Source organism: Pelophylax lessonae (assembly GCF_965119305.1).
Source record: "Pelophylax lessonae genome assembly, chromosome: 3".
Classification (NCBI taxonomy): domain Eukaryota; kingdom Metazoa; phylum Chordata; class Amphibia; order Anura; family Ranidae; genus Pelophylax; species Pelophylax lessonae.
Window position 1 is genome coordinate 291,161,019 of NC_138770.1, and position 21,052 is coordinate 291,182,070.

Here is a 21,052-nt window from a genome sequence, read left to right on the forward strand (position 1 = left end):
TCGGAGTTGATAATCATCCTCTCAACCCTCTGCACGATATTACACATTCTTCTAGCTGACAGACTTGCATTAGTCTACCACTTGAGATCCCTAGATCACATTCCTCTGATTGAGGTGATCCACTTGATACACACCTACAGTACATATGAATATATGTATGCTGTATCTAAAGGTCGTATGCAATTTGCAAATAAACAGTGGGCCCTCCAGATAGAATGGTACGCTCAGACATATCGCAGCCCCACCTGAACTCCTCCCTGTTTAGACACATTTCAGAAAGATCCGAACTTATATATCACCGTTTTGTATTGTATGACTTTGTTATTATCAATGTGGTAATCTTCTGCTTTTTATACACCACCAGTATATGGCAACTACTATGTCTCTACCGTTTATACTTTGCCTTTTATATGTTAAAACCTTTTTTCAAAAAAAAATCTATTGAAAGTTAAAAAGGCAATTTAGTCCTAGACAATACGAAGATCAAAAGCTCATGTATGGGGCAATATTCACTTGTATATGGACAGGACAGGATGGAAAATTAACATCCCTCCAAAATTGCCCATGTGTGCAGCCATTGTATGACTGTGACTGTTGTCCTGCTTATGCTCCACACTTACTGAGAGTAATAAAAAAATTTACAATTAACATAGTACACAGGTATATCCAAACAGCTAAGGAGTTGCTTTATTATAGTTTACAATAGAAATAGTTACAAATATTTTTTTACATTATCTGATTGCAATATATAAGTAATAATTACTATTATATTCTGATTTTCTTATGTAAGCCCACAGAATTAGGTTTGGCCGAATTTTCTGTGAAGATCATTTATCTTGCTTTGACAGTTCTATATATATGCTGTGTATATACTATATACATATATATATATATATATATATATATATATACTCAAGGATGAGTTACGTCCCGTACACACAGGCCAAATATCGGAACCGACGGACATTCAGCCTGTGTGTACGGCTGCTTGTCCTACTTCTGTCTAAGGGGTATTACTGAAAAAGGTCTAGTTATCGGCATCCGATCAGCACTCTCAGCCAATGGCTGAGAGTGCTAACCAGTGTGTTCTGGAGGGGGGCTGTCCCCCTGTCTCAGAACACTATAGCTTAGCTGGGAGATGGCTGTACTAACATTGGATTGTTAGTATAGGATCTCCTCCCGAGCTCTGACGTTTTTTTTTTTTTTTTTGTTCAGTCTGCCGGGTTGAACAGAAAAAAAACTGATAGTGTGTACTAGGCTTTACACTTGTAATCGGAATCAGATCAAGCAGGCTCCATACTCACTGCAAAACTTATAGCAAATTGAAGGATGTGTTGTCCTTAATTCAATTTAATTGCTCTTTTAATTGCGCTTTTACTTGTCAAACCAAGTGCAAATATACAAATCACATTTTCCTGATAACAGTTTCCAAAGAACCACTTTCTTTGTCAAACCAAATGTGAAACAGGCAGCTGTAATCTATGAAGATAAGGCCTCTTACCCAGAAACTACTGCAGACATAACCCAGCAACAGTATACAGTATCCCACAAAAGTGAGTACCCCTCACATTTTTGTAAATGCAAAGTATTTTATTATATCTTTTCATGTGACAACGCTGAAGAAATTACACTTTGCTACAATGTAAAGTAGTGAGTGTACAGCTTGTATAACAGTGTAAATTTGCTGTCCCCTCAAAATAACTCAACACGCAGCCATTAATGTCTAAACCGCTGGCAACAAAAGTGAGTACACCCCTAAGTGAAAATGTCCAAATTGGGCCCAATTAGCCATTTTCCCTCCCCGTGTCATGAGATTTGTTAGTATTACAAGCTCTCAGGTGTGAATGGGGAGCAGGTGTGTTAAATTTGGTGCTATCACTCTCACTTTGTCATACTGGTCACTGGAAGTTCAACATGGCACCTCATGGCAAAGAACTCTCTGAGGATCTGAAAAAAATAATTTTTGCTCTACATAAAGATGGCCTAGGCTATAAGAAGATTACCAAGACCCTGAAACTGAGCTGCAGCACTGTGCCAAGACCATACAGCGGTTTAACAGGACAGGTTCCACTCAGAAAAGGCCTCGCCATGGTTGACCAAAGAAGTTGAATGCATGTGCTCAGCATCATATCCAGAGGTTGCCTTTGGGCAATAGACGTATGAGTGCTGCCAGCATTGCTGCAGAGGTTGAAGGGGTGGGGGAGTCAGTGCTCAGATCATATGCTGCATCAAATTGGTCTCTATGGCTGTCATCTCAGAAGGAAGCCTCTTCTAAAGATAATGCACAAGAAAGCCTGTAAACAGTTTACTAAATAAAAGCAGACTAAGGACATGGATTACTGGAACCATGTCATGTGGTCTGATGAAACCAAGATAAACTTATTTGGTTCAGATAATGTCAAACGTGTGTGGCGGCAACCAGGTGAGGAGTACAAAGAAAAGTTTGTCTTGCCTACAGTCAAGCATGGTGGTGGGAGCGTCATGATCTGGGGCTGCATGAGTGCTGCTGGCACTGGGGAGCTACAGTTCATTGAGGGAACCATGAATGCCAACATGTACTGTGACATACTGAATAAGTATTTCAACATGATAACGACCCCTAACATACCTCCAAGATGACCACTGGCTTGCTAAAGAAGCTGAAGGTAAAGGTGATGGACTGGCCAAGCATGTCTCCAGACCTAAACCCTATTGAGCATCTGTGGGGCATCCTCAAATGGAAGGTGGAGGAGTACAAGGTCTCTAACATCCACCAGCTCTGTGATGTCATCATGGAGGAGTGGAATAGGACTCCAGTAGCAACCTGTGAAACTCCATGCCCAAGAGGGTTAAGGCAGTGCTGGAAAATAATGGTGGCCACACAAAATATTGACACTTTAGGCCCAATTTGGACATTTTGACTTAGGGGTGTACTCACTTTTGTTGCCCGCGGTTTAGATATTAATAGCTGTGTGATGAGTTATTTTGAGGGGACAGCAAAATGACACAGTTATACAAGCTGTACACTCACTACTTTACATTGTAGCAAAGTTTCATTTCTTCAGTGTTGTCACATGAAAAGGTATAATAAAATATTTACAAAAATGTGAGGGTGTACTGATTTTTGTGAGATACTGTATACAACAAAATGTTCCTCCCTTTAGACCAATTAAACCCTTTGTGTGTGTGTGTTAGTTCTTGTCAAATTCTTCAGTTTCCCACAGTTTCTCCACTGACATAATCACAACACTGCCCAAAGTAGTGGGATTGGTGACAGCTATTCTCGTTTATCTAGCAAATGAAACAGATGTAACATTAATTAACTGCATGTATGCAATGTAGCCATATTTACAAAAATGAATATAGATCATAATCCTTATTCAGACCATTGAGCTGTAGTGTCCCCAGCCTATTAATCCACCAGACTACACGCTTTCTCAAGGATAAAAGCATGTCATCACCCTGTCTATCTTTTGAAACCTACTCTAATATCATGAACCGTAAATCGGTATCCTTGTGATCCATTTCAGTAAAATGTCTTGGTATGGGAGGCAATGGTTGTTTATTCCTGATTAAACTTCTATGTTGAGTTAAACAATCTTTCATTTTTTGGGTGGTTTCACCTATATATAACAAATTACAGGGTCACATTAGAACATACATTACGTATATAGACTGACAGGTGCAATGCTCTTTAATTTTACATTTCTGTTCATTACCTGGATAGACAAATATTTCTCTTCAATCTGCATTGGGTACAATTCAGACATGGAAAAGATCCACATCTCCTTGAACCTAAAATTGTTCTCTGTATGGAATTCTTATTTTTCTGAAAGTCAGCTTTAATTATCATATCCCGCAAACTGCGGTTTCTATGGAAAATGTGATTAGAATATTTGCACTTAGTTGGACCAGTAAAAGAGCAATTTAAAGGAATTATGGACTACACATTAATTTTGATGTATACTGTATATATATATATATATATATATATATATATATATATATATATATATATATATATATATATATATTAGATATATATATATAAAATTCCAGGACATTTAAAGATTTTAAACAACACAGTGGAAGTGGGATGGGGGCCAGAACAATTGTCTGTCATGGGAATATTCTCCTCACCGTGTCCCTACTATATACAATATAAAGTGTCAACAGAAAATATATGCTAGAACATAGATTGGATAAATAATGCCATCTAGTGACAATTTAACTCAAAAGAATAGTCAGTATGCATTTAAAAACAATTGTTGGCTGAATGTTGAAAATAATGTTTATTAAAGTTAGTTAGGGCATTTATAACTACTAGAACATGGCTTTTTGTTGCTAAATAATATGTATATATTTGTTTTTTATAGTGAGTTTAAACCACGCATATCCAAAACTAGCACCATATAGGCCTCCAGCACAGCTTATGTCACCTCCGCTCTTGCTCTCAGTAGTCATTCATGTAATTGTCACTACAGCCATTCAGGTCTATGGATTTATTGTTGTCCAGCAACAAACATGGTATTCTGAGCACCCTAGCAGGTAAGAGTTTCTCAATTTACAACAGTTTAAAATGTTTGCAGACTGTAGCTTTCAATCAACTGTGTGAACAAACAAGAAAAAACCCAATATGGCTTTTTTGGCAAACATTTACATATAATAAAGTACAGACAATAGGGCCTAATTCACATCTATCTGTGTCTGCTTTTGTCCATTGTTTTTGTTTCTTAATGTGCATTTTATGCATGTTTTCATGCATTCTTCGCTTTTTGTTGGGAATCATAGCACTTAAAAATGGACAGAAGATCAGACATGCCCTATTTTTACAGTGCAAAGGACAGATGTGAATGGCCTCATTAAATACAAAGTATTTTTATGACACATTTGATCTTGTGTGTTCCAAAATGTACATAAAAGCACAAGGGTGTGAGCCAGGCCAAATGTGTCCAAGTCCAAAGTACAGCTTTCTCTTCTTCTGTTAAAAAAAGCACATAAGACATGGTAAACATCAGCTTTTAGAAAGGGATTTATAGATGAAAACAAATTGAGAAACAACTGTGTAGAAATTCTGAAAGCATTACCACTGATGAATAGATAGATAAAATAATGTACAAAACAATGTGCAAAGTGTAGCGTAAAAATGCGGTAATTATTTCTAGTTTAGAATTAAGTTTTATAGGTACATTATTATAAATGTTCGTGCTACTTTTGTAAATGAGGCAGAATTTTTTTTTCATCCTCAAGGCTTGGTTCACATTTGTGCGATGTGGGAACCAGCGCGATTCTAGTGCGGGTCCCAGCATCACATCTCACTGGCAGGCAGTTCACCCTGCGGGTGTCAATGTAAAGTTAATGGCACAGGAATCAGATCGCATGGGTGTGAACACCCATGCGATCTGATTCCAGTGGGGACCAAAAAAAGAGTCCTGCACCATTTTGGTCCAAATGCAATGCACATTCAGCCATACAATCTGTATGGCTGAATTTGCATCACACAGACATCACATGTGATTTGCACAGCAATGCGGTGAAAATCACATGCCATGTTTGTGATTGTACCAGTGTGAACCCAGCCAAAAGCATAGATGTGGTCAAAATAAAATACACAAAAATCAGTGCAAGGGACATACAGTAATTCACAGTCTGTAGGACGTGTGCCTTGTGCTGATGCCTTTTCTGCTAGATGAAATTCTCCTCCACTGATTCCTCTGTCACCATAAACTTCCAATGCGGCGGGGGTTAAAAGAACTGTGGATACTGTCATGGGCTCTCGTTAAGAGTGCCCAACTATGCCCATGCTTTCCATCCCGTCATTCTATAACTTCCATGAATAAAAGATAATCTATGAAGGGGCGGACCTTTCAGTCATCCTATCCTCCATGCATAGATCCTGTTTCAGTCAACATAAGCTCTTCATAGTATATACTGTATAGTTTCTATAGTATATATAGTTTGCATGTATCAAAGAGCATATAGCTAATCAGGAAATCATTGTGAAATAAAAATAGGAGCTGTATAACTGGAAGTTTTTCCTGTCTTTTCAGAGCTTGTATCTATGGAAATACCAGTACTTCAAACACCAGTACATTGTTTAACAGCATTGCGCCTCGAAACGCAAGTACTCAAACAGTGTTTGATCTGAACATGAGCCATGAGAGCTACGAGACAGCCACACTGTGGCCACTGACTACAATCCACTGCCTAATTGTGGCATTTGTCTTCTCCAAGGGCAAGCCGTTCCGACAAGCTATATATACAAATTGTAAGTATCACTAAATTTGAATATGAATAAAAGCAAGTGTTAAAAAAAATCAGATGTAGAAACTCATTTAAAAAAAAATTTTATTTTTTTTTTTGGTTGCTGATTTGTATTACAAAAAATGGACATAACTTTTTAATTTTTCCCTCTTACAGAGGAAACTTTATTTTAACCACTTATGCCCCGGAAGATTTTACCCCCTTCCCGACCAGGGCTTTTTTTTGCGATTCGGCACTGTGTGACTTTAACGGACAATTGCGCGGTCGTGCGACGCTGTACCTAAACTAATTTGACATCCTTTTTTTCCCACAAACAGAGCTTTCTTTTGGTGGTATTTGATCACCTTTGCAATTTTTACTTTTTGCGCTATAAACAAAAAAAGAGCGTAAATTTTGCAAAAATAACAACATTTTTCAAATTTTTTTATATGAAATTCCCCCCCAAAAAAATGTAAAAATCTAAATTTTTTAACATTTTTGGCCAATTTGTTTTCTGCTACATATGTTTGGTAAAAAAAATTTGCAAAAAGCGTATTTTGATTGGTTTGCGCAAAAGTTATTGCGTTTACTAACTAAGGGAAAGATTTCTGTCATTTTTGGTGTTTTTTAATTTAACGCGTAATGGCGGCGATCTGCAATTTTTTTTGTGGTACTGCGACATTGCGGTGGACAGATCGGACCCTTGACTGACATTTTTGACACTTTTGGGGTTACCAGTGACATTACTACAGTAATCAGTGCTATACAAATGCACTGTTACTGCAAAATGACACTGGCAGGGAAGGGGTTAACTTTATTGGGGAAAGAGGGGTTAAGTGTGTCCCTAGGGGTGTGCTTTTTACTGTGATTGGACATGGCTGCTAGTGTAGGAACAGTGATCAACGGTCCTACATAGTAGAACCGTATTATCACCATTCCTACACAGGGGAGAATGACAGGCGGCTTGTTTACATCAGCCGCCTGCCTTTCTCCCTTCACGGAGGACGGTCGTGAGTGACCGGCGGACATCGGGTCCGCCGGTCACACGCACTGACTTCCCAGGGAACGAGCCGGGGTGGGCGTGCGCCTCCGCGGGCGCGCGCTCACCCGCTATTGGCTCACAAGGAAGTGACAGGCTAGTGACGTATATATACGTCACTTTGCCTGGCCGGGGCTGATCGCCGCCGTATATAGTCGTGCGGCGGTCAGCAACCGGTTAATGAATAGAGTGCACATACAGACTAGTGTGGTATTACAGCTTGGCAAGTAGAATTTACATCATTATTTACACATGATGCAAGTGGTCTACCTGGCATAAATATAGGGAGAATCAGTCACTATAGTATAGTATTAGTCACAACACTATGGGGGAGATTTACTAAAAGTGGTGCACACATAATCTGGTGCAACTGTGCCTAGTAACCAATCAGCTTCCAGTTTGTATTGACAAAACTTAATTGAACAAGCTGAAGTTTGAAGCTGATTGGTTACTAGGCACAGCTGCACCAGATTCTGTGTGCACCACTTTTAGTAAGCCTCACCCTATGGTTGAACAGAAAATAATATTTGCTGCCATATTATGAGAGGTTATAAAGAATTAAAAATGGAGGTAAAGTTCAGCTGAAGTATAGCTCTGATGCAGGTTTTACAAATACAGAATATACTTGATTATCATGTAGTGATATAATCTGGTCAGATTAATCAATATATTGTTTGTATGTTCATTTTTCTTGTATAGCATACAGAAACCGCTGCAAAGTGTATACGGTAAATAAAAGACAGGCTTCAGTTTAAATTCCTCTACAATTAGTCAACCCATAGATGGTTCAAATCTCGGCCGGGTTAAGCAGGAACCCACCAAGATTCGAACCATGTAGGGGCAGGATGAATGTACCAAGTTGATCGATCAATTAACTTGGGTATAATCAGCCTGCTGGATTTACTTGCAATTATTGCTAGCAGCTGCTATAGTAGCTAGCAATAATCACTGTTATCTACCAGCAGGGACACTTCAATGCTTTCAATGTCTAGGCAGGAGGGATTCCCCTGTCAGCACTGTCTCTGTTGATGGGGAAATCATGCAAATTTATTTCCTGTAACCAGAAATTTGCCTCCCTTTGTGGCCTGTGGGTGAAACATGTCAGAGGGGCATTTGAGCTGAAGCCTGTCTATCATTTACCTTACACATAAGTTGAATATAGTGTGCGGTGGTACCTGTATACTATATGATATCTTGGAGTGAGATGTGTTCTATCTCTGCCAGCACCTAAATAGAAGGTAAACTTCAGAGACTGACAGTGCAGGCTTGGAGCGGCGCCAATCTGTTATGGTATTTTTCAATCTTTCTTGTGTATGCTGACAGTATAAATATGATGTGATCCAGAGGCGTAACTAGAACCTTCAGGGCCCCGATGCAAGAAACCATGAAGGGCCCCCCAGTCCCCTGGCCGGGGCCCTTCCCTTCAAGCCCGGGGCTCTTCCCACTAATCCTGGGGCTCTTTACTCTCGTTGCATGGCCTTTTATTATGGTCCCGCAGCAGGATCCTTTCACAAGTTCTGCAGTGGGCCCCCTTCCTGCAATCTTGGGGCCTCCCCACAGTGGTGCAATGCCAGGGCCCGGTCGCAAGTGTGACCTTTGAGATCCTGGAAGTTCACCCACTGGTTTGCTACCGGGCCCCCTGGAGCATGGGGCCCGGTAGCAGTTGCAACCCCTGCAACCCCTGTAGTTACGCCCCTGATGTGATCTTATGATGGATGAAACATATACATGTTCACATGCTTCTCTTATTTCACCACAGATATATTTACTGCTGTGCTGATAATCCAGCTTGGAGTCTGCATCTTTCTTTTATTTGCTGACATCGACAATATATATAAAGTGATGGAGGTAGGTGAGCCAATTTGTTTTACAAGCTTCTCAAAAGGGAATTACTGCATATGCAACATTGTTTTCAGGAATAAAATAAAAAGCCCAGCCAGCTACTTTTACTGGTGTGTAAGAGATAACATATTGATCAGTGAGATATTTCTGCTGTTAAACACATTAGTAGCACTCCTCTGCCTGAGATGCGACCCACCAACCAGCAGGAAGAACAAGCCCGGGCAGAAAGTTGTGTCAGTAAAACTTTACATATCATCGCAACTACTAGTTGTAACCATGAGAACTATACCTTGTTTTGTTTTTCATTAAAAAATGGGCCTTTCAATAAGTGGTAAATGGATATCTTCTTTTTTTTAACAAAGGAAAACTGGTCCAAAATAGTAAAACATATAAATATTTGAATTTTAGCTGTACATTTCTTGCTACTTTCACAACCAAAGAATTCAGTAAAACACATTCCCCTACTCCCAACAATCACAGTGATCCCACACATATGTATGCTATTTGTTGTGCATACAAAAATATTTAATTTGACACCCACACCCTCTCAATGCAAATCAATGCTTTACTTTAATTCACCCTTGTGAGAAATTGAATAAACATGCATTCAAATTGTGTTCCTCTCCAATGTGCTCTGTGCAAAAACACTCCAGACTTACCAGATCCAATTGGCTCTAGTGGAATACACCAGAATCAAAATGCGCTTACTAGTGTGACCTTACACCAATACATCAAGGTTGGGATTAAGCGTGCCTCATCATCCAACCATCAGCTAATTTTTAGGGATATCCCTTTAAGCACTCAAGAAAATCTCACTAATACCTCCAATGGATCCATCTACAGTATCTCACAAAAGTGAGTACACCCCTCACATTTTCGTAAATATTTTATTATATCTTTTCATGTGACAACACTGAAGAAATGTCACTTTGCTACAATGTAAAGTAGTAAGTGTACAGCTTGTATAACAGTGCAAATTTGCTGTCCCCTAAAAATAACTCAACACACAGCAAATATTGTCTAAACTGATGGCAACAAAAGTGAGTACACCCCTAAGTGAAAAAAATCCAAATTAGGCACAAATTGGACTTTTGTGTGTCCACCATTATTTTCCAGCACTGCCTTAACCCTCTTGGGCATGGGGTTCACCAGATCTTCACAGGTTTCCACTGGAGTCCTCTTCCACTCCTCCATGCCAATATCACGGAGCTGGTGGATGTCAGAGACCTTGCGCTCCACCTTTTGTTTGGCCCACAGATGCTAAATAGGGTTTAGGTCTAGAGATATGCTTGCCCAGTCCATCACCTTTACCTTCAGCTTCTTTAGCAAGACAGTGGTTGTCTGGGAGGCATGTTTGGGATTATTATCGTGTTGGAATCCTGCTCTGCGGCCCAGTCTCTGAAGGGAGGGGATTATGCTCTGTTTCAGTATGTCACAGTACATGTTGCCATTCATGATTCCCTCAATGAACTGTAGCTCCCCAGTGCCGGCAGCACTCATGCAGCCCTAGACCATGACACTCCTACCACCATGCTTGACTGTAGGCAAGACACACTTGTCTTTGTACTCCTCACCTGTTTGCCGCCACACATGCTTGACACCATCTGAACCAAATAGGTTTATCTTGGTCTCATCAGACCACATGACATGGTTCCAGTAATCCAGTCTGCTTGCCTTCAGCAAACTGTTGGCAGGCTTTCTTGTGCATCATCTTTAGAAGAGGCTTCCTTCTGGAATGACAGCCATACAGACCAATTATATGCAGTGTGTGGCGTATGGTCTGAGCACTGACAGGCTGACCCCCTCACCCCTTCAACCTCTGCAGCAATGCTGGCAGCACTTAAATGTCTATTTCACAAAAACAACCTCTGGATATGATGCTGAGCATGTGCACTCAACTTCTTTGGTCGACCATTGCAAGGCCTGTTCTGGGTGGAATCTGTCCTGTTAAACCGCTGTATGGTCTTGGCCACCATGCTGCAGCTCAGTTTCAGGGTCTTGGCAATCTTCTTATAGCCTAGGCCATCTTTATGTAGAGCAACAAATCTTTTTTTCAGATCTTCAGAGAGTTCTTTGCCATGAGGTGTCATGTTGAACCTCCAGTGACCATGAGAGTGATAACACCAAATTTAACACACCTGCTCCCCATTCACACCTGAGACCTTGTAACACTAATGAGTCACATGACACTGGGGAGGGAAATGGCTAATTGGGCCCAATTTGGACATTTTCACATAGGGATATACTCACTTTTGTTGCCAGCGGTTTAGACATTAATGGCTGTGTGATGAGTTATTTTGAAGGGACAGCACATTTACACTGTTATACAAGCTGTACACTCACTACTTTACATTGTAGCAAAGTGTCATTTCTTCAGTGTTGTAACATGAAAAGATATAATAAAATATTTTAAAAAATGTGAGGGGTTTACTCAATTTTGTGATATACTGTATAACTTCAAATCATGAGGTTAATAAAGCAGAAAGGAGAGATCGCCCATAGCAAAAAATCTTTCATCAATGACCATAAGAATCAAAATTGCACTTACAGCTTGATAAAATAGATGTTTATATAACTGTACACAAGCAGGAAATGCAGCCGGATTATCCAGCGTACGTTCCAGCAGCTCCTGAAGACGTGGCACACTAATGACAAAATGCGTAGGGGGGGCTTCCATTACATCACTTCCGGTTTCAGTGGACAACACTCTGGATGATTTGGTGTCATTTCCTGCATGTGTGCTTTTTCTTTTATAATCCTACTTAAAACACAATGACCCCAGCCTTTGATCCTAATCTTAACCCTGATCTACAGTACTTATTTTTATCTTTATTTATTTATTTTCATTGACATACTTCTCCTCTATCGAGGAGAAAAGGATACAATGTACCCTTTTCTCCATTTAAGAGAAGAAAGAATACAGAGGTGGGTTCTTTAGCTACTGATTACTGTTATAGCCAATCACAGGCTATTACAGTGATCATGTGATTAAGAGCCAGTCCTCCCAGCTCCTGGTCTATAGTACAAGATCAGGAGCTGTCTTCTCTTTTCCTCTCCGCTCTCTCTCCGACAATTTTCCTACTGTATCTAAAATGAATATAAAGATTTTGGTCCTAATTACACATTAAAACTCAAATACAGAAGGAAAAAAAGTTTATTTTTTGTTTTGAGTAGATCGAGAAAGGGTAAGAATCTCTGCCAAGTTGTATTGCTATGTGTGATTCAAATGGTGAACTTGAAAGAAATGAGGGGAAAATGGTCTTCCAGACCCGAATAAAAACTTGTCAGATGTTCTAATCTTTCCCCACTGTACCTGTTGGAGAAATTTTAAAAACTCCTGACATTTCAAATGTTTAAGATCATTTTATTGCTAACTTGTAATTAAAGGTAATATAATCAAATCTGTTCTTTTACAGCTTGTGTGCATACCAACTTCTTGGAGAATCACTATTCTCGTCATATTGATCATTACGATTATTGTTTCATACTTAGCTGAAGTAAGTATTCTACATGTGACAGCATTCAGATTAGAGAAAGCAAGATTCTGCAATAGCATTGTCTGTATATTAACAAATATACTTAATATGGAACTAAACCCATCAACTTAACTTCCCAAAACAACTACTTCAAAGGGATGCTGTGAGTGATAACTGTTACAGTTGTTTCGACTTTCAAACTATTAACCATCAAAACACTGTTGTCATAACTGATCGTGGGTGCACCAGCAAGGTACAGTGGGGATCTAAGTTTGGGCACCCCAGGTAAAAATTTGTATTAATGTGCATAAAGAAGCCAAGGAAAGATGGAAAAATCTCCAAAAGGCATCAAATTACAGATTAGACATTCTTCTAATATTTCAACAAAAGTTAGATTTTATTTCCATCATTTACACTTTCAAAATAACAGAAAACAAAAAAATTGAATCTGCAAAAGTTTGGGCACCCTGTGGAGTTAATATCTTGTACTGCAGTATCACAGCTTGTAAACGCTTTTTGTAGCCAGCCAAGAGTCTTTCAATTCTTGTTTGAGGTATCTTTGCCCATTCTTCCTTACAAAAGTCTTCCAGTTCTTTGAGATTTCTGGGCTGTCTGTCACGCACTGCTCTTTTAAGGTCTATCCATAGATTTTCAATTATGTTGAGGTCAGGAGATTGTGAAGGCCATGGCAAAACCTTCAGTTTACGCCTCTTGATGTAATCCCCCGTGGATTTTGAGGTGTGTTTAGGATCATTATCCATTTGTAGAAGCCATCCTCTCTTTAACTTCAGCTTCTTCACAGATGGCATCCAATTAAGATCCAAAATTTGTTGAAATTTTATTGAATCGATTTTTCCTTCTACTTGTGAGATGTTTCCTGTGCCACTGGCTGCAATACAACCCCAAAGCATGATTGATCCACCCCCATGCTTAACAGTTGAACAGAGGTTCTTTTCATTAAATTCTGTGCCCCTTCTTCTCCAAATGTACCTTTGCTCATTCCGGCCAAAAAGTTAAATTTTAACCTCATCGGTCCACATAACTTGTTTCCAAAATGCATCAGGCTTGTCTATATGTTCATTTGCAAAGTTCAAACGCTGATTTTTGTGGTGAGGACGTAGAAGAGGTTTTCTTCTGATGACTCTTCCATGAAGACCATATTTGTACAAGTATCTCTTTATAGTGGAACAGTGTACCACAACTCCAGTGTCTGCCAGATCTTTCTGGAGGGATTGTGCAGTCAAACGTGGGTTTTGAATTGTTTTTCTCACAATCATGCGAGCTGTTCTGTCTGATATTTTTCTTGGTCTTCCAGATCTTGCTTTAACTTCCACTGTTCCTGGTGACTGCCATTTCTTAATTGCATTCCGAACAGAGGATATTGACATCTAAAAATGCTTTGCTATCTTCTTATAGCCTTCTCCAGCTTTGTGAGCGTCAACTATTTTCAGTTTCAGTTTTCTAGACAACTGCTTAGAAGATCCCATGGTGCTAATTGTTGGGGCAAGGTCAGATGAGTCTGGGCATTTAAAACCTTTGAGATTTACATCACCTGGTCTTCCCAGATGATGTTTGAGAACAATCCATGACACTACTAGCAGGTCTCAGCCTTGCAAAGGGGGCAGTGCATGCTATAAATTCTGCAGGGTGCCCAAACTTTTGCAGACACCATTTTTTTGTTTTCTGTAATTTTGAAAGTGTCAATGATGGAAATAAAATCTAATCTGTAATTTTATGCCTTTTGGAGATTTTTCCATCTTTCCTTGACTTCTTTATGCACATTAATACAAATTTTAACCTGGGGTGCCCAAACTTTTAATCCCCACTGTAACTGCAGATCAAACATAGGCTACAATGGCAGCTTCCTTGGCTGTAAAGGATGGGAAAGGTTTAGTCCAGCTTGAAAGATCAAGGTTAGATATGGCAGTTTTTACACAGTTGCATTAGTCCAACTTGGACCAATGTAAGTATGTATGCATCATACCTGTGGATCCCTCTGGAAGGTGGAAATTACTGTTGTGGGCACCGCTGCTACAGTGACTGTGATTAGCTTCCAGGTCCTTTCCTGACTTGCTGCCCTTCTGCTTATTGAGTACAGGAGGTTGCCCACTTGGCAGGGGTGCCATTCAGTGAACACTTTGTATTTTCTCAAGTAATGCAAGGTGTTCTCTAATTAATTAATTCTCCACCAGGTGTGGGATTTTTAAATCACCTCATCCATCAGAGAACACTTTGCATTTATTGAAAAAATGCAAAGTGTTCTCTGAATGGAGCCCATGCTGAGACTGGACCTAGAAGTTAGTGAATATCACTGTAGTAAGGGTATCTGCTATAGGGGATTCCAGCTTCCACAGCGATCTCACAGGTATAACATACACACTTATATTGTTCGCAGCTGGATCAGTGTACCTTTCTAAAAGGTGCCATATCTGGAATTCATCTGGAATTCAGTGTGTATTTTTGCTGTAAATAGAAATCCTATGTCTGCGGTAAAATGATGGATTATGTTTACACCATCACTGCAGTTGTACTTTAAATAATGTTCCAACCACCCAGCCGCAATGTACTGCGGATGGGGGGCTCATACAGGCACAGTGACCTACCTGTACGTTGCTGGCCTCTTTGGGTACAGGGCGTGCATGTGCGTCCCCACCTGCCGACTCCCACAGGTCCCGGTAAAAAATTAATGACTGGGACATGCTGATTGACTGTGTCCAATCAGGGCTCAGAACCCTGTGTTAACAATCAACACAGGGCTCTGTACAGAGGGAACAATCACTTTGTTTCCTCTCCCTGCACAGCAGGAATAAGGTACAAAGAGAAATTTAGTAAAAAACAGCACACATTACAATTAGCACCTGTTAGGCACACATTTAGCCAGCCAGTGTCATCAGTACAATGACAGTGTATAGAATTGTCACTGATCACTGTCTAGGTGTCACTGGTGATGTCAGTGGCAGTTAGTCAGTTCCACCCAATGTCAGTTAGTGTCAGATTACCCATAGCACTCTCACAGTCCCACTATATAGCATAAAAAACAAATTCCAGTATATATACCATAGTTTGTAGACAGTAACTAATGACTTTCACGCAAACCAATCAATATACACCTATTTTTTTTTTTACCAAAGACATGTAGCAGAATACATTTTGGCCTAAATTAATGAAGAAACTAGATTTTCTAAATTTTGTTTTTGTTGGATATATTTTATAGTAGAAAGTAAAAGACTATTTTTTTTTCAAACTTTTCAGTCTTATTTCCTTTAAATAATGAAAAATAAAAAACCCAGTGGTGAACAAATACCACAGAATTAGCAGTTAAAGTAGTGCAGGGCTAAATAGCAAAAAATGGTCTGGCCATGAAGGTGGTAAAACTTTCTGGAGATTAAATGGTTCATGGAAACAGCTAAAATTCTAGATTTTACCTTTAGTGCCACCTGCTGAAAAAATCTGGTGTTTCAATGTGATGTCACATTGAAGAACAATGTAAACCATAAGCAGACATACAGTATTGCTGTTTGTATTTGAGTTATTTCAGGAACCATTACCTTGGAGAACCTTGAATTACAACTGCCAACCATGATGGGCAGTGGCATAACAATAAATCTCTGTACCCTTAAATACAGTGTTTTGCATTAGTTTGACCTGCTATATTTCTTGCATGTCACACCTTTCCCGACAGGATATATTAATATCATACCACTTATATGATTCACGGCAGAAGTAATTGGCCTATTTCCAATGTTACCACTTGCGTATACTTCATAAACATGCAAATTATATATGCCTCAAACTGGTTTGACTAATCTTCATCGTCTGTGCTAAATTGCTTGTGGCCATTGATGTTCTCCACTTTCTTAGTATCTGGGCAACCAATTAAAATTGCCAAAGCCTGATGTCTTTGACACTGGTTGTCAGAACTAATTGTCAGAATAAAAACATTTAAAGCACAAAGTAAAGAAATACCCAACCCTAAAACACAAGCAACAGAGCCAGCCTGGGCAGCAGAGTGACCATAGCTTGTGGCATGATTATATTGTACTGTTTCTCTTCATGCTATGAACAACTGTACCCCCATTAAGAGGTCATTAATTGGTATGAAAGCAGAGGAGGAGTTAAAATAGATCTCAATCCAATCACAAAAATAACCTATAACTAAATCATTTAATTCCAAAAGTTGTTTTGACTCTTTTAAATACATTTAATCCTACTAGAAAGGTGGTTGTTTATTGGGGTGATAGCTGTCCCCCAATTGTGTTGTCACCCTATCATATGTGCTCCTGATGGAGAATATAGCATACACTACACATGATCCCCCATTGTTACTAGCCAGTCCTGAGAAAGACATGCAGTGAGTAAAAAGATGGGAGAAGATCAGCAACACTAAGATGCCAAAATGAAGAAAAACACATGAAAGTAGTATTTTATTCTCAAAGCTGAAGTTTAGTTTAATTTTTTTTTTCTTCTTGTAAATCAACGTTAACATTTAAAGTAAATGTAAACCATTGCTGTATGATGTTTACTATGCTAAAACAGTGTGTATAACAAACACTACATTTTTAAAAAAAATTTATAACCTGAATTTTAGTCAAAACATGTTTTCGGAATATAGGTTAACACTAATTACTTTTAATGAAGTGTATCCTATGTCCTGCTGATTGCTTCTAAGTGTAGAAATGTTCCCTGCAGTGACGACAGGTCCTCTTCACAGGGCTGAACTTCTAGCACTGCAGGGGTTAACTTCCTTGGCTCTAACATTGCAGATTCTTAATGGCCTCCTGCCCCTTTCTGTACTCTCCTCCAAACAGAAAACTTTATGTATTGTTTTCATTTGATGCAACACATTCTGTGATTTGGAGGGAGGTAGATGAATGGCAGGATCCTCTCCCCATTCACAAACAATGTTACATTCTATGAACAAAATTCCAAGGAATTTTCTGAATGAAGGAGAGGGCAGAAAGGGACGGACGCCTATCAAGACTTCTTCAATGTACTGCAATGAGTTGATGGAATTAACACCTGCAGTGCCAGAACTTCAGCGCTATGAAGAGGACCTGTCATTTTTACAGGGAACATTTTTACACGAAGGCGCTATCAGCATAAAGTGGGATACACTTCATTAGAAGCAAGAAATGTTACTGAATCTTTAATCCAAAAACATGTTTTTAAACTAAACTTCAATTTAAAAAAAAAGCTTAACAAAAAACAAAAAAAAAAAAAAAAAAAACAGGCATTGTTTATTATACTTACTGTTTTAGCATACTAAATATCATCTAGTAATGGTTTAAATTTACTTTAAAATGTTAACCTTGCTTTACAATACAACGTTAAAATAACGGTCTATGAATTTTACCCACACAAATGTATATGCATTAATATGTTATGGTCTGTTATTTACTAGTGGTATTTTATTAATTTCCAAATGTGTGCATTTCACTGATTGTTTTAATCTGTTTCCATTAGGAATTTATAATAGAGAACAGAAAACTTTGGCTGCTAATGAAAAAATTCTTTAAATACAAGTCGAAGAGTCAATACAGAAAAACGATCAGAGCTGTGGAAATGGACCAGAACTGGCCCCCAGTCAACCAGACCTATCGTACAAAACCAGTATTAAGACATTCAGATGACAAAGCACAAGTATTCAGTAATCCAGCATTTGAAAGCAATGAATTTGTTAAGTAGTTGTTAAGAGACTAGCAGCATCATTATGTTAATATATTTAATTTTTGTTCTCAATAGTTCTTATTCAGGGGACCAAAAATTAATCATTTAAATATACAAACTCTGCTAATTTTGTTACATATTTCAGAGCTCAACATGCACTATTCTGTGATCTGGGCTTTCAAGAAGTAAATACACACCATTTTATACTTATAAATAGAGTAAACAAATTGTAAGATATTACATTTCTTCTTGTAAGATATTACATTCTTAAACTGGACAAAGAAGGATACTGTATACTGTATAGCAAAAATGTAGTTTTTTTTATGATTGTTTTATACTGATATGTTAAAGAAATAAAGAGACATTACTTTTTTAAATATACATTTAAATTTCATGTTAATTCATTTACAATCAATGAAAATGTATTGTTTGAAGTTACAGTAAATATTACATTGTAAAATCACTACTTATTATAAAAAACAAGGGTCAATATCCCCATTGTAGACATTTTGCAAAACAGATTTTTTTATAAATCATTGTTCTATAATTTTTAGAACAGAGATAGGAACTTTGTGCAAAGGGTATCGGGGGGGGGGGGGTAGTATGGAGGAGAGAATCTTGTGCTAACTACAAACCTGTAAAATAAAAATAGGATTTTTGTACTTACTGTACACAGGATACATGAAAATATGAAAAAATGGTGCTAGGGTCGATGAAAGGGTCAGTGCCATGGCAATATCCAGAACACACTAAAAAGCCAAGAGCCTACAAGGTAAAAAACAGTAGGATCTGATCCTGGTAAATCTCCCAAGCTATGAAATCTTTCAGGAGAGGGACAGGGTTAAAGAGTATAAAAAATACCACAATGGGTAGAAACAACAGTGATGGAAAGAGTCTTTCTTGTGGAATGGAGTGTAAGATACAATGAAAATGGATTTCCAAGAGTATGATGTTACCATAGGAGGTATTGGAGTTCCCAGGCTGCAAAGTAAAAAATCTAATTTGCGAAGCTACAAGGACAAGCCTGAGTATCCAAATGGCAAGGAGTTAGCCAGATGAACATCTTCAGGCAGAGGTGTCAGCAGTTGAGATAGAGGACTTCTGGGCTCAAGATCTGCAGCTTGAATGAGAGGTTCACTGTGATGATCCATGTGGTACCACTGTGGAAGAAGATGAAAAATAGGGTTCCTTAAGCCTGAGCCTGAGCAGAACCAAAGAGAAACCCATCCTTAAAACATAGGTAAATCAAATGTTCCTTAAAGTGGTTCTAAAGGCAGAAGTTTTTTTTTTATTTTAAAGTGTTTGTAACCCTTAATAAAAAGAGATCCTGTTCCCTTGTAGCAGAATGAAAAGCACAGTGCTTGTGCTGTCCAATCTGCCCTCTCTAAACTGTAAAAAACCTGGATCCTACCACTTCCTGTGTCCCCCCTCTGTGAGCTGACCATGATAATCATGGCTAATGAGCCCTGATCACCGTGGTCAGCCTGCATGCCTCTGTCATCCACAGCTCTCCTCTGTCTCCCTCACCCTCTCCCTCCCTGCCTGTCAGCTCCATGTGTCTGTATCTCTGTCTCTGCCCCCCTCTCCCTTTCCACTATTAGAAGAAATAAAAGATTAGCAATTGTCACTGCCAGCCCCTCTATTATAATTAGACATAACACACGGTGTAAATGTTTTTCTAAAAACGAACCTTGTAAATGCCATTTTCTAGTGATTTTCAGGCCAGTCACATGACTCCTGGCCGGTCTCCTACTCTGATGCAGGGATACTGCAGGAGGGGCTGAGCGACCATGACCTCCCCAGCTGACGTTAGAGGAAGATCTCCGCTCCTCCCGCAGTAGGCCTGGATCAGAATAGGAGACTGGCTGGGAGTCATGTGACTGGCCAGAAGATAACTGGAAAACGGTATTTACAAGCATAGTTTTAGAAAAACATTTACCCTGTGTGTTATGCCTCATTATAATAGAGGGGCTGGCAGTGAATATAATTTCTGTGGTAACAAACACTTTAATGCATTCTATGCATTAACCACTTCCAGACCACCCGCTGCGTATTTACGTCGCTACTTTGACGTTAAACACAGATAGCTGCCATAACCCCAGTATTCCTCTATGCGCCCGGTGGTTCTCTTTCACGTAAAAGTGGTCCCAGAGGCGGATTCGCTGCAGGATCACTTTTATAGGTGGCGGAAGAGGTGCCCACTCCCCGCAGCTGTCGATAGCGGGGAAAACGATCCAGACCCTCTGTTTTCCAGGTAGGAAGTCGAGTGAGGGTAGAATGGCCCCCACTCAACTCTATGGCCTTGGAGGATCTGAGCGATGTCCTACGTCTCTTCCGCCCAACAGCCTTAAATGGCCCATTTTTTTTTGCTTTTAAGTGTAGATGTGAGATCTTTTTGACCCCAGATCTTACATTAAAGAGTACCTGCCCTGCTTATTTCTATTACAAGGGATGTTCACATTCCTTGTAATAGGAATAAAAGTGAAAAAAATAAAATAAAGGGACAGTGTAAAATAAAAGGTAAAATAAATAAGAAAAACATAAATTTAAAGCGCCCCGTCCCTCCAAACCCGCGTGCAGAAGTGAACGTACATGCAAGTCCTGTCCACATATGTAAACAATGTTCAAACCACATGTGGTATCAATGCAATCGTTAGAGCAAAGGCAATAATTTTTTCTCTAGACCTCCTCTGTAACTCTAAACTGGTAGCCTGTAAAAAATGTTAAATCTTTGCCTATTGAGATTTTTAAGTACCAATGTTTTTCGCCATTCCATGAGCGTGCGCAATTTTGAAGCATGACATGT

At 39.2% G+C, this 21,052-nt stretch overlaps 1 protein-coding gene across 1 annotated transcript in view; it reads left to right on the plus strand.

Annotated features, from left to right (window-relative positions):
- LOC309551105 (putative cation-transporting ATPase 13A4) overlaps positions 1-18,303 on the plus strand; it is a 75,831-nt gene extending 57,528 nt beyond the window's left edge. The window contains 5 exon segments of the mRNA XM_082251551.1: positions 4,356-4,527; positions 6,030-6,247; positions 9,021-9,109; positions 12,520-12,600; positions 18,043-18,303. Of these exon segments, the coding sequence (XP_082107677.1) occupies positions 4,356-4,527; positions 6,030-6,247; positions 9,021-9,109; positions 12,520-12,600; positions 18,043-18,264 (782 nt within the window). The 3' untranslated portion in view covers positions 18,265-18,303.
- Positions 18,304-21,052: the final 2,749 nt, after the last annotated feature.